Consider the following 14,760-nt stretch of genomic DNA (forward strand, 5'->3'; position numbering starts at 1 on the left):
GAGCGCAATTAGCCTTAACTGATAAAATATACTTTTAATCTCTGAAAAAAAGGGGTAGGGAAAAGTGGACAGGAGTAAGAATTAGAGCAAGTGTGTGTTAAGACTGTATTTGTTTTTCGCTCATAACAACCTGTGGTCCTCCCCTGTGCATTGCCAACCTTAATTTAGCACACATACACCTCCTTTCCCCTAAAAAGAATTACAGCACAATCATGTATATGTCTATTCAGAAATAAACCACCCTGATTTCAATGGGACCAGATGCACTGAGGAATTTGTGTCCCAACAGATGTTGCTGGACTCCCATCATTCCTGACCACTAGCCATGCAGCCCGAGGGTGATGCTCCCAATCCAAAGACTCTGGAGGGACACAGATTCCTCAACCTGATAATACTGGAATTCAGCCTCAACCCCCCCCCACACACACTAAAAAGGAAAGCCATCACCAAAAGAAAGGGGAAAAGACTTGCACATTATACATTTCGGAAAGGCCACAGCTCAGGGGCAGAGCATCTGCTTTGCATGCAGAAACTCCAAAGCAGGGCTGGGAATGTCCCCCTGCCTGAAACCCCAAGGGGAAAGCAGCTGCCAGTAATGCAGAACAACCCCGAGTTCGATGCCCCAACAGGTCTGCTTCCTGTGTTCCTCTACGTCCAGACACAAATGGAGAAACAGCAACTGCAATCCAGAGAGAAGCGGGATATATCTCACCCCGGAGGGGGAAGTGTGTGACCTGCATGTGGCTGCGGAGTCTGCCGTCCAGCTGCTCACTCATGATGGGCAACATCAACGCCCTTCCTGCTTCCCCCTTGCTTATTACGGCTTCTATCTTTTTTTAAACGTGACTGGGCACCAGGGCCGGCCCACCCGCGAGACAAGGTGAGGCGACCGCCTCAGGTGGCAGGGTCCGCAGGGTCCCAGGGTCGACCTCCGCTCCCCGCTTCTTCCCTGGCGGCGGGGCGGGAGAGGCGCCATTTTTGTGGTCCGCCTCAGGCGGCAAAAGGTCTTGGGCCGGCTCTGCGGAGGACCATTCGACCCCGACAGCCCTTCTTCATAAACAGCTTCCGATAAATAAAAGACTCCCCTCAGAAACGGAACGCCTCCTGGCCTAAACCGCGTTCCCGTTTCAAACGCAGCAGCAAGCAAAGCAAAACATAACATAACGTGAAGGCAAAATAAAACCCCACACACCACCGTCAAGCGTCGTGTGGAAAGGCCTAGCGTCCACCTGAGCGGACGCTGCTTCAGCTCCTGTCAGGACCCAGGACGCCGCCGCTGTTGCCGCCGTTGCTCCTCCCTCGGATCCAGCCGAGCCGCGGCCTGAGGTAAATATAAAAACAGGCCGTCCTCGCGCAAGGCGCTTAACCGCGCATGCGCCGCAACGGCCGCAGAGCCTGGCTTGTTCGGCTGCGAGGGGCTTTTTCCGTTTGTGGAAGAAACCCGAGGCCTGTGGAGGAGGAGCCCGCGGTTGATGACAGGAATTTCCGTCCTCGAGTTATTTCCCCTCCCTCCTTTGGGGCGGGCCCCGCTCGGCTTTCGGGCCCCGCTCCTTGCGTCTTTCCGACTATCTTGCTTCGTGAGCTTCCCTTTCCCACCCTCCCCCAGTATATAGGGGCCGGGAGGCGGCCGGCGGAGACTTCCAAAGCCGCCTGGGAGGGCCTAGCGGTAAGTGGGGCCGAGGGGTCGGGGTCGGGGTGGGGCCTTACTGTGCCGCCGCTGCTGGGGGGCGTTTGTGGGGGGATTGTTCTTTTTACACTTTTGCTACTGCTGCTGCTATCATTATCATTATTATTACTTTTATACGTTATTTCTGTATAACAACACGCTCATATTACTGTATATACTGTATATACTAGTAATATTACTGTATAACAATATACTAATAATATTACTGTATACTAGTATACCACTGTTCTTCTTTTTATCATTATAATGCTGTTATAACTACACATTACTACTACTACTACTATCATCGTCATCGTCATCATCCGTAGCTCGCCCTTTGTTCACACCACGGTCCCAGGGCTTTAAAAATGCGAAAAAATCGGTTTAAGTGCAGAACAGTGCAATGTATCTCCTTGTGCCGCTTCAGCTTTAAACGGAGGAGCCTCAAAGCGTTTTGCAAAAAGAATTAGGGCGATGAACTCGGCGGTTAGGAGCAGTTTTATTTTTTAACACGCACACGCAGCTGCTTAAGCGAATATTTTTTTTAAAAAATCGGGCCACTGCCAGCTATCGCGATTTAAATCGGGCGGAGAGCTGAAACTTTAGGCTCGTAGGAGGAGGACACGTAAGTGCCCGATCAAAACAGGCGTGGTGTGCATTTATATTTTTTTTTGCAGGGGGTGGGGTACGAAATTAAAGCCGCAGAGCTTAGCCGCAAAGTTGACAATTCGGCAGTGCACGGCAGTTGATGGAGAGAGAAAGAGGGGGGTGGGACTGCAGTCTTCAAGCTGCCCCGTGAGCAAAGCCCCATAGAGCACAGTGGGGCTTAGGTGAGTAAGCATATTTATTATGTAAGGGCTGAGCTTACTATTTTGTTGAGTCACCTCAAAGTAAGCTTACAAAGTTAACTTGAACATTTATTTATTTACTTTAATATAATTTATATGCTGCTTGATTGTTTAAAAAGCCCCCCCCCCCAGCAGATTACAAACAGAACTGGGCAGTCATTTGAAGACTAGGGCCTTAGGATATAGCCTCTCTTTCTGCAGTTGTTGTACATTGCAGGAAAATGCTAGTTAGAGGTGGTCAAGTTCCTTTTCCGAGAAGTTTGTCTGTAGTTAATGATAAGTTTCCTAGAACAGTTTGAAAGTGGTTTCATGTTACTGTGATGACTAGGGAGAATTGCTAGGAACGGGACATGAAAGTGGAAGACATAAATTGGAGGCTACTACGTATTGATGCAACAGCTGGATTCAGAGATGAAAAGAAATTGATGTGCTAATTCTAAATAGAGTGGCATGCAGTCTCTGTGGCTATCTAGATCAGAGCCACATGTTCACATTATCAGCTGATGTGAGCAACTGATAAAATCAAGGGATGACCAAGCACTTCAGACCTGGGTCTATCAAAGTCCGGCATTCTGTTTATAACAGCAGCCAGACGGATACTCTTCCAGTGGTCAGAGCAGGACATGAAGATAGCAGTAGATCATAGGTACCTTATCACTTCATTCCTATCCTGCTTTAACAACTGCTACTAAACTTTGCTGGTACTTTGATTCCACTGTTCCCTTTAGTTATTACTTTTGGAATGTAACTATTGTTTCTCCTCATTGTCATCTAGCACAGTCTGTTGACATTTTATTCATTCCTTCTTTAATGGCCTCACACTTGTAGTTTTCCATTTGCTCACACCAGACCTTTAGTCCTTTTGTTTGATGTTCCTTTGACCTATGTGGACTGCACTGTTGTTTTGCAATCCTGCAGTGCAAGTCTAATAAATAGGTGCTCTTTTATATCTTAGACTGCTGTTCCATTTTAGTTCAGCTGAGTATACTTAAACGTCTTAAAATAATATTATTAATTTATTTATTTATTGAATTTATATGCTGCCCTATACCCAGAGGTTTCAGGGTGGTTCACATATTAGGAACACAGTATAGGCAAATAGGTATATACTTGTAGCACAGCCAGGGTTACTTGATAGACTTGCCATATCTCTGTTATTGTGGGTATTAATGTGTGCTGTTCATCTTTTACTGTCAGCCCATTACTAGTTTAGACATTCTGGATCTTTTATTGTTTGTCCCTAAATCTCATTTTGTATTCTGTAAATCATCCCTTGTAACTTTTCTCCTTTTGACCTCACTTTGTTTTATTTTTATAATACCTTTTTTTCTTCACACACTGTGCTTTATATACCTATCCTCTGAAGTTGGCTCTTCAAACATCTGATGGATGTATGAAAGGTTATGCTGCAGTACATGTGCTAGCCTTATGGTGTCAAATAATGGAATAGGCTAATAAGGGCCTGTAATTTAATTTATTTGAGTATGGGATGTTGTCTAGACTACCACAGACAGATTCACAGGAAATAAAAAATAACTTCATTTGAAGATGCTAAAAATCCAAAGTGCCATTTGTTTTTGAAAGTCTGACATAATCTTAGAGTTGCCTGTCATAGGAATAAATTGATCCCTGCTGACAGCCAATGGTGTATTGTTATGTTAAAATGATTTGCTAATTACTCAGAAAGTGTAGATGTGCAAGATTTGAGTATTATGGATGCCTTCCTACATCAGGCACTTAAAATATGCCTTAGCTCCTCCAAAGAGGCAGTAGCTGAGATGCACTTAATTTACAGCTGCTAGCTCATTTAGATACTACTTAACAGATTGCATAGTTTTCTAATTAACTCATTAATTTTCTGTGTTCCCATACTTCAGAAATGCCATTTTTTTAATTCTGAAGAACTGTGAGCTTAAGACCTCTTTCTGCCCTGGATATAAATATGCATGCGTTCACTCCATGATGGTGTATGATACATCATGCAGCACAGACACTTTCCTAGATGGAAAGTCTGTGTATAAAAAGTCACGTTAAGCATAATGGAATTATGAAAAGTATTGATTGATTGTGACCAAAGCACCGTGAACCAAAATACTTTTGGAATAATACCTGTAGTAATCTGCAGTCAATTCCAGAACAACTTTTGAAATAGTTAAATACACTGCGCAATTGGAAGCATTGACCTCAATGTCAGTAAGCTTTCAGAGGAAGCATTGACCTCAATGTCAGAGCTTTCAGAGGATGCCTTGTTTTCCACGTGAAAATCCCTACGTAGAAAGCTTACACATTGGCAGATATGAGTGCTTCCTATGTGCAGGTGAATATCAACTTATGGGAGCCTTCATACATGGCCTCCTCTTGTGTACAGTTAGCAGGGAATCTTGATCCCCGCTCCCCGCCACCATTCTGAGAGATTTGCAGCTAACCTGAACTGCTCAACTCTACATCAGTGGTGTTAACACTGATTCCTTTATGGTCTTTCAGTATAGGTACAAAGGATGCTTTGTGAGCTAAATTGGCTTCAGTTCAACACCAGTCCATTCTAACAGTTGGCATAGACAAGTTATTAGACTCTGGCTAAAAATATAACTGTGAAGTGAAGTTTATTGCCATTGAATATTTGTAGTGCTTTACAACTGTGTACACACACAGTATACTGTAACTTTTTAAAGAAGCTCATATATCTTTTTCTCTTCATGCAGGTCTTGGTAACCTTGTGTTTATCACACATTACATTTACTGTTTCTCCTTGTGGACCCAATATTGCAATATGGCTGCCTAAGCCCCTTAAAAGGGACTTGAGTCTGAAGTCTGGGAGATAGTTTTGTGCATAAATACTAAAATTATTTTTGCTTTTATTAAGGAGAGACATGACTTGCCTAAATATTTTAGCTAATGAGTATTATTATTATTTATTAAATTTCTATACAGCCCTACCGATGTTCCATTTTTCCTCTCCTAAGCAATATAATAATGTTAAACACAATAAACTTCTAATAATAGTAAAGCAACCTGGTTAAAATTATGCTATGAAACATCAGCAACAACATAAGGAAAGAAAATGTTCCAGGGCTGATTAAAGCTTGTTGGTGTCCAGGGCAAGAGCAATAGTGGTTTGCAGAGATCACCCTTAGCTTAATAGTTCCAAAACTTCATGGATGTATTTGAGGGGAAATCCTTGAGTATCTTCTTGGCAAGAATTAAACTAATCTTTAGAGGGAGCAGATGTATTTATGTACCATAGTTTCAAAACACAGGGTGGTATCCTATATTTGTCATATTCAGAGTAGCACCACTGAAATCAATGGAGATTTGCATTCACTACTTTCAGTGGGTCTACTTTAAGTAAAACCTAGTTGGGTACAACCCATACATTCCTGGTTTAATTTGACTTTAAAGGGGAAAAGGCTTCTCAGCAATATGTAGCCAACTACAAGCAAGTCATACATATGCCTACAGATTCCGCTTTTCCTTAATACCCTACATTTCTGCACTTTTATTTTCTACATAGTAACAGGATTTGGAAACTAATGCTGCAGCCTGATACTAACTTAATTTATTTGGACTTCCTTTGATTTGGGTGGGACTCATGTCCAAGTTTACAGGCTATGGGCTAAATATTTAGTTTTCTTCTTCACACTTGATTTTTAAGGCTTTCTCCCTTCTGCCATAATGAGAAGGGGAACATTAGCACTTGTAAGAAAGAAGGAACTACAGTATTTTAAGGAAGTGTGCATTTTGAAAAAGAGAACAAATTATGTTTAGCCAGAAAGATGAAAGTACTGAATGAAAGAGATACTTTATAAAGAAATTGCATGCAATGTTTTGCTTTCAGGTTTTTATTTTATTATGGCCTGGAAGTTAATCAGATTTGCACAAAACTATCTCCCAGGCTTCAGACTCGTCCCATTCTCCTATCTTATTTCATCGTCATGAACATATATGATTCATTACCGTCCAAACTGAGGAATAGCAGTGATGTAAGTGAACTGACGTACGATCTGTCATGTGAACTCTACAGGATGTCTACCTTTTCGACTTTCCCTCAGAATGTACCTGTATCTGAAAGGAGTCTCGCCCGTGCTGGTTTCTATTACACTGGTGTGAAAGACAAAGTAAAATGTTTTAGTTGTGGCTTGATGTTGGATAACTGGAAAAAAGGTGACAAGGCTCTGGACAAGCATAAGCAACTCTACCCCAGCTGCAACTTTGTAAAGAGTTTGACTCCATTGAACAATCTCGGTTCATCATTTAATTCTGCCTTTTCACCTCCAACTGCCTTTGGCCTTTCTTCTTCACATTCCCTGACACCAGCAGCAAATATGGATCAAGTTGGCTATTTCAGTGGAAGCTTTCCTCATGATCCAGTCACATCCAGGGCAGTTGAAGACTTGTCCCATTTGAGACCTAAAACAGTCAATTATGCAATGAGTGCAGAGGAAGACAGACTGCGCACTTTTGAGTCATGGCCACTGACATTTCTGTCACCATCTTCTTTGGCAAAAGCTGGGTTTTATTACATTGGGCCTGCGGACAAGGTGGCTTGTTTTGCCTGTGGTGGTCAACTGAGTAACTGGGAGCCTAAGGATAATGCCATGTCGGAACATCGGAGGCACTTTCCAAACTGCCCTTTTGTGGAACAAATGTGTGACCAGACCAGTTTCACAGTCTCCAATATGAGCATGCAGACCTACGTAATGCGCCTCAACACTTTCAAAAGCTGGCCAGCTGCAGTTCCAGTTCAGCCACCGCGGCTTGCAGATGCTGGCTTCTATTATGTGGGTAAGTGAGCTGCCTATTTTTGGTCACTTGGACTCTATTTAATTTTTTAAAAAACTGTTTAATCAGTGACTGCTGAACGTATCTTTAAAAATATTATATAAACTGTTTTTCCCCTCCCCTCTTCAGGTCGCAATGATGATGTTAAATGTTTCTGCTGTGATGGTGGACTCAGGTGTTGGGAGTCTGGGGATGATCCATGGGTAGAACATGCTAAATGGTTTCCAAGGTACATCTAAACTTCTTTGAAATAGTAGCAATTATGGTCCTAATCTTAATATATTTGGAACTGAAAGGCAAAGCTAGTATCCCAAAGAGATCTATTTTAAGAGGAGTATTGTTTTTTTCCTGCTGAGAGTTGTACTCCCCTTGGGGCAATCTGTTGGGGGCAGATGCTAGCAGTAAGCAGACTATATTCTATTCTCTTTTTTCCCCTGCCAAGTGGGCTGCCAGGGAGTGACTAAATAGTTTTTGCAGGGGACTGAACTGATCATTCTCAGAAGGCTTTCTCTGCACCCTTCTCATTTCTCCCTCCATATTTCCCCTGCTTATTCCATCCAGACTTTCCCCTACCCACATGAAATTAGATTGAGGGCTGCATGTGACCTTTCGGTCATAGATTGACCGACCGTGGTTTAAACGGAGCAGATTCTCTGTTAATATGTTATGTATCTGGAGGAGTTGTCATGTCAGATTACAAACTCCACTTCAAAAGTGAACATTTAGAACTGGGCATGCATATGGCTTATCTGAGGCACTTCGGTCTGCATGTATCTGGAACAATGTACAATCTGTATATTAGAATTGAAACACTGCATTTTATCTTCTAGATGTGAGTACCTGCAGCATATGAAAGGACAAGAGTTTGTCCATCAGATTCAAGTAAGATTCCCCCATCTTCTTGAACAGGTATTCAAACAACTACTTTGCTCTGATTTCAGCAGTATTCTTGTGTATTATAGTGGTACCTCGGGTTAAGAACTTAATTCGTTCTGGAGGTCCTTTCTTAACCTGAAACTGTTCTTAACCTGAAGCACCACTTTAGCTAATGGGGCCTCCCACCACCACCACCGCGCAATTTCTGTTCTCATCCTGAAGCAAAGTTCTTAACCCGAGGTACTATTTCTGGGTTAGCGGAGTCTGTAACCTGAAGCATCTGTAACCCGAGGTACCACTGTACCTCATAGATTTTTAAATTGGACACTTTCAAACAAAGTTCTCTAGAAGAGCCTTTAATTTTAATCTCTTCCCCCTAATCACATAAAAGCCGACCATGTGTTAGGCATGCTGAAAGTGGCTACAAATAAAGGTGTGAACTTGATTAAATGACAAGGTCAAAGGATGTGGTCTTTTAGAGAGCATCTGAGTTTTCTGTGATTCAGTAGAAACTTGTCAATTTCACATGGCAACTGTGATGGTTTCCTAAGAGTGACTAAGTGGCTAGTTGAGCAAACTGCTTGACGTGTGATCTGTTACTGTAGCTAACAATCAAAGTTGCATATAGGAGCTACAAGCTTCCCCTTTCTTCTGGCAGTTGACAATGTATTGTGACAGCAACAGTCGGCCCTCAAAGTGTCTGACAAGAACATTGCTGTGGTGGTCAGCACAGAGTGCATGCAGATGTTTAGGGTGACTGTTTAAGTGGTTTAAATTTTGGCAAACTTCTTGTGTTCACTTCTGTTTTGATACACAAAAATTACATTCATTTTAAAACACTCTTTCTGTGTTTTGTAGCTGTTATCCACCTCAGATATACCTGTGGATGAAAATATTGATCCAAGTAAGTATTTTTTACAAGATATTTAAGTTGGTATGGACACTTGGAATATGAAAGCACTGTTTGTTAAATAGGGAATACCAAAAACACTTAGCACTATCAGGTTTTAATCATTTATCTAGAAGTATTGTGTCTTAAAAAGCAACTTAAATATGGATTCTCAGAAATAGCTGTTGTCCCTTGGTATTTTACTCTCAAAATGAGGAGACTTCTGTTTGTCTTATTCTCATTTGCATTGCCTTGCTTACTAAGTGGAATGTTAATGCAGTTCATATCTTGCCACAACTTGGCAAGAACATAATGAATAACTTTTCCTGCTCTTCCACCAGTAATTGGACCTTCAGAGTAGCTTACAGCAAGTATAATAAATAACAAAAACTGCAAAAAATGAGAATTCAGCAACCATGGCAAACACTTCAAAAAAATCCAAACTCAATGCACAGTTCCTGAAAAAGCACACTCAGATAAGACTGTCGTTTTCTTCTTAAGGTCTTCATTGGGATTGCTAGCAAAACCCCTCTCAGCATTTTCATAGGGGCCCCCTGGTGGTGCAAAAAAATATTGTGGATAGCTTTGAAATTACTGTGGGTGGTCCAAATAAGTTATATTCAGGGTAACCCCAATGAAATCAATGGACTTGAATATGATCAACATTAGGTATCATCCTGTGAATTGATCTGACCTAAGTTGGAGAAAGCCAATATCACTTATGGAGACTGTATAATAGAGGCTCAAAATATTTGTTTGATAGCTTTCTCTGGACTTTAAAAAGCTGCTTTTCCAAATACAGCTAGTGAATTAATTAGTGTTGCTGTCAAGCATAGTTCCTATGTCAGCTGCTGTAACTTACAAACATCCTATTTAGTAAGTTGATTAGTGATTCTACTTATGGAGTAGAAGCTGGTTGGTTCTTGCCTATTGCAGAAAGATATAGGGTCTGTACGTTTCTGAAGGGGAGGTCTCACTGCTTTGTAGGTGAGCACATTCTTTGTGTGCCTACAGTTCCAGATTCAGTCCCTGATATGTTTAGACAAAAAGGTCCCTGATAGTACAATTCAGAAAAGCCTTTGCTGAGATTTTGGATTTCTGTTCTGGGTCACTGCTAATCTAAATGGATCCGTGGTCTGACTTAGTATAAGACAGTTTAATATGTTCACATCCGTAAGCTTCTTGTGTGAAAAAGCCTTTAGTATAGCCTAATATAAAAGCTAATTTGCATAAGAGTAAAGCAAAGGTTTTTTCAATGTTGGACATGGAACCTGATGTAAACATGATCTTATTCTGTTTTAATTTAAATTTAAAACATATTCTTCAAAATCCATATGGATCTAATGAGCAATGCCATGAATTTTTCTCTGAGCAGTTATTCATTTTGGACCTGGTGAGAATGCTTCAGAAGATGCAATCATGATGAAAACCCCAGTGGTTGAAGCTGCCTTGGAGATGGGATTCAGCAAAAGACTAGTCAAGCAGACTGTTCAGAGTAAAATCTTAACAACCGGAGAGAATTATAAATCTGTAAATGATCTTGTGTCCGACCTCATTGCTGCAGGAGATGAGAAGAATGAAGAAGAGAAGGTGGTGCAAGCAGAGGAAGTGACATCAGGTATGTAAAAAGCTCTAGGGACAGAATCTGTTATGTTGCTTCATTCTCTTCATAACCATCCTTGAAAAATGGCTTCCCAGCTTCCACTTGGAAGATTCCCAGAAGGGAAGAGCCCACAGCCCTCAAGGATTCCATATCAAATTGTTTTTGTTAGATCTAGTCCTGTCATCTAGGGTCGCTAGATGACAATCCATCAGGTATTTGAATTGTGTTACTGTTTCTCCCATCAACCTCTGGGCTAAATACCGTACTTTTCAGTCTATAAGACGCCCCCTTGTATAAGGACACCCCCCCCCCCATTTGGGGGGACTAAATTTTAAGAAAGTGAGAGGAGATGGCCCAAAGTTGTTGAGCCTCTCCCCCCATGCAGCTTCAGGCAGGAAACACTCCCTAGATTGTTTCCCATGCACAGCGGCATCAGGTGAATTTGCACTCCCTCCAGCCATCCAGTTTGCAGGAGTGCAACCTCCCCCGACGCTTCCGTGCATGGGAAATGATCCAGGGAGTGCTTCCCGTGCGCAGCGGCATCGGGTGAATTTGCGCTCCCATCAAAGAGCTGGTCAGCGGCGTGCAGCTTCTTCCCCCCCTCCATGCAGCTGTGGGCAGGAAACACCCCCCAGATCGCTCGCCGCGGCATCGGAAGCCATGCTCCTGCCAACCGAATGGCTGGTGCTGCACCACTCCCCCCCCCCCCCCCGCCATGGCACTGTCTTTGTATTGGACGACCCCAGTCTTTGGACGTGGTTTTTGAGTCGAAAAACTTCGTCCAGTACCCGGAAAAATATGGTATATCCAGTTCCATCAGTTTTTCTGCATAGGACCTACTTCCAGTACCATTAGCCATCTTTGTTGCCCTCCGATCTCATTATTATTTTTTCTACATTCTTCTTAAACTGTGGTACCTGGCATTGGACTCTGTGTGTCAAGTGAATGCAAAATAAAGTTGTGACTTTTACTTCCTGTAACTTGGAAACAATTATTCTACCTGTGAGCCTAAATGAAATTCAGTTCAGGCAAGTTGGAGGTACTGTTGTTTGGTGGCTGGTTTACCCAATTAGGTAGTGATCAGTCTTCTCTGGATGGCATCGTGCTAATCCTAAAGAAGCAGACTCATAACTTGAAGTGCTCTTGGTGTGCCTTTTGTTATCTTTCACTGATTTGCCAGTGTCAGCCCTAATTGGACAGAACCTTGCTACAGTTATCCATGCTCTGGTAACTTCATAGTTGGATTATTGCAATTTATTAAATGTGGGGCTGCCTTTTAAAATGGCCTGGAAACTTCAGTTGGTCCAGAATAGGCTAGCTACGTAAATATGATACAATGCAAATGCTTTGTCCGCATTCACTCCCAATCCATTTTATCAGTACACCAGACAGTATACTCTTTTTATATGCTAAGTTAACACATAAGAAAATTGTTCTTAAAGCATAATTCAACTTTCTTCCAACCTTTTGGGACATTCATTTTTCAGGTGAGGGAAGGCTGGGGAGGAAGACCTGCAGGCTTTGTGAATGTTGAAATGTTGTATTTTCTTTATCATACCTAAACTTGTTTCAGAAGCATAAATTATTTTCAATTCCATTCTCCCCCACCCTCTTGTGATTTCAAAATTTCTCCTTAAATCTTCCAATGCTAAACAAATTGAACTATAACCATTTTTCATTATTTATATTTTAGATCTGTCCTTAATCAGGAAGAACCGAAATGCATTGTTTCAGCGCTTGACATGTGTGCTTCCTATCCTTGAAAGTTTATTAACATCCAAAGTAATAACTGACATTGAATACCATGTTATTAAACAAAAAACCCAGACACCACTGCAAGCGAGAGAACTGATTGATACCATCTTGGTGAAAGGAAACACAGCTGCAAACATATTCAGAAACTGTTTACAAGAGTGCGATTTTGTATTATACAAAGACTTGTTCGGTGAGTTTGAGAAAAGAATGTGCTGGTTAACATCTAATTGCCACTTCTCTGAGAGATGACAGACTTAGCATGTTATAATTCAGAGCAGTAATAGAAGTCATTGGCCTTGCTTTAGGGATTGTATGCCGGAAACCATAGAACCCTGTCGATTAGTATGGCAGCTTATTGCTTGCAGGAAGTCTTACGTTTATTGAACAGAACTATTTTTTATTTATTTTTTTAGAGGAGAAGAAAATGCCTTATTTTCCGACAGAAGATGTTTCAGGTAAAAACTGAATTCACTAAAATAACATTGGGCACCATTTGAAATAATATGGATTGCTTATAAAAACAAATTTTAAAACTTGCATTTTAAATAGTTTCAGATACTTGGTATAGAGAAGCACCATATACAGTGGTTTCTCGGTTTTCGAATGTAATCTATTCCAGAAGACAGTTCAACTTCCTAAATGTTTGAAAACCAAAGCATGCATTTACATCTAGAAAACTCAATATGAAAGCCACATGGCACATTTGGCTTCCGAAAAGTGTTCACAAATTGAAGCAGTTACTTCTGGGTTTTCTGCGTTCAAAAGCCAAAACATTTGACTTCCGAGATGTTCGAAAACCGAGGTGCCACTGTATAAAAGTTTTCCTACTTCTGCAGTTTGAAATCACAGTTTAAGAAGTCTAGGCAGGTGCCATGATTTTGAGTAAATTCCAGTCCTTTCTTCTTGTTACAAGAAGGAAATGGAAACTTGCCTTCTGAACATCCCTGGTAGTTTGTTATCTGGAGCCTCCAAGTCTTTCCCCTATAGGAAATGCCGCCTTCACATTTGTTGCAAGAATAGCATCATGAAGCACACCTTCACATTTGCTTTTTGAATCATTTTTGCGAGCAGTTTCTGAATGGGTACACCTTCAGGAAAACTATAAAGCTCTGATTTTGAAGGCTCTTCGTCAGTTAGAATAACTCCAACATGTATTGGTGGATGCAGAAAAAGAAAACAAAGGGAGTTTTTGGGATGGAGGGGGAGAGACTTGGAAACAGTGGTATTTCTTTGTGTTGTAAAATACAGCAATTTGGAACATATATAACATATCTTTTCTCCCCTGCAGGCCTGCCCATGGAAGAACAGCTGAGACGATTGCAAGAAGAGAGAACATGCAAAGTTTGCATGGACAAGGAAGTGTCCATTGTCTTCATCCCATGTGGCCACTTAGTTGTGTGTAAAGAATGTGCCCCTTCCCTTAGAAAATGCCCTATATGCAGAGGGACAATCAAGGGTACAGTGCGGACATTTCTTTCATGAAGGGCATAAAATGAGTTTGATCAGCAAGATCCCAGTGGGCACTTTTTGGGGTCAGTTATTGTTTCTCAAATGGCTGGATTGCTAATCCAGTCTAGCTTGGTAGTGCCTTGGAACCAAATGTTACTAAAGATGGGAGTGAGCAACCTTGCAGGGTGTGTTACAGTTTGTGGTTCACAAAAGTAGCTGTTGATTATTTGTTAACCTATTGGGAAGCTTTCTGACATGTATAACTGGTTAATCTAAAATATATTTTATATAGACCACATTTGAGGAACCTGTAGCTTTACCATATGTTGTTTAGTGCAGCTCCCATTAACCTTAGCCATAGGCCCTGCTGACTGTGAGTGACTGGGGAACTGGATGGCTCCCAGGAAGTAGCAGGTTCCCCATCCCTGATAACTGACTGAATTATGAGCAGAAGTTTGATAACTGAAGTATCTATGCAGGTATTACTTGAGTTGTTCATAGGACAAACTATATACCACCAAGGTTCAATGCAAAAGACTTGTGCTACGTTGCTTTATACATGATCTGATAATGTTAAAAAATTATTTGTGAAATAAACTTAATATTAAAAATAGTTCAAGGAATATTGTTGGAATTTATTTTCAGCCTCATTTTCAGACTTGCTCCATTACCATCACTAAAGGGAAGGAAAAACTGTTTTAGACACTGTCCGTATTATAGATCTATACATGCGTTTTTAAAATCTTAAGTAGGATGCAGCTCCCAAATACTTGTGTTTAAACAATAGCTAGTCACTACAGTGCCCTCACCCATGTGTTCTCCTGATTTCAGATATTTGCCTTCTAGTGGCCATATAGACTTTCCAATATTGTTGGAATTGTGCTCCTTGATCATA

At 41.4% G+C, this 14,760-nt stretch overlaps 1 protein-coding gene across 5 annotated transcripts; it reads left to right on the top strand.

Annotated features, from left to right (window-relative positions):
- Positions 1 to 1,399: 1,399 nt before the first annotated feature.
- BIRC2 (baculoviral IAP repeat containing 2) lies at positions 1,400 to 14,488 on the top strand. Of its 5 annotated transcripts, none has more exons than XM_081860411.1 (9): positions 1,400 to 1,666; positions 5,217 to 7,296; positions 7,423 to 7,522; positions 8,124 to 8,202; positions 9,028 to 9,073; positions 10,623 to 10,676; positions 12,355 to 12,606; positions 12,830 to 12,871; positions 13,705 to 14,488. In XM_081860411.1, exons 2-9 carry the CDS (start codon positions 6,330 to 6,332, stop codon positions 13,896 to 13,898), a joined length of 1,734 nt encoding a protein of 577 aa, XP_081716537.1. In that variant the 5' UTR covers positions 1,400 to 1,666; positions 5,217 to 6,329; the 3' UTR covers positions 13,899 to 14,488. The 5 variants fall into 5 exon arrangements, with proteins under 5 accessions (XP_081716537.1, XP_081716533.1, XP_081716535.1 ...); XM_081860407.1 differs by having other exon boundaries at positions 1,402 to 1,666; positions 10,434 to 10,676; XM_081860409.1 differs by having other exon boundaries at positions 1,402 to 1,666; positions 6,350 to 7,296; positions 10,434 to 10,676.
- Positions 14,489 to 14,760: the final 272 nt, after the last annotated feature.

The sequence above is a fragment of the Podarcis erhardii genome (assembly GCF_964252035.2).
Source record: "Podarcis erhardii genome assembly, chromosome: 4".
NCBI classification, from domain to species: Eukaryota; Metazoa; Chordata; class Lepidosauria; order Squamata; family Lacertidae; genus Podarcis; species Podarcis erhardii.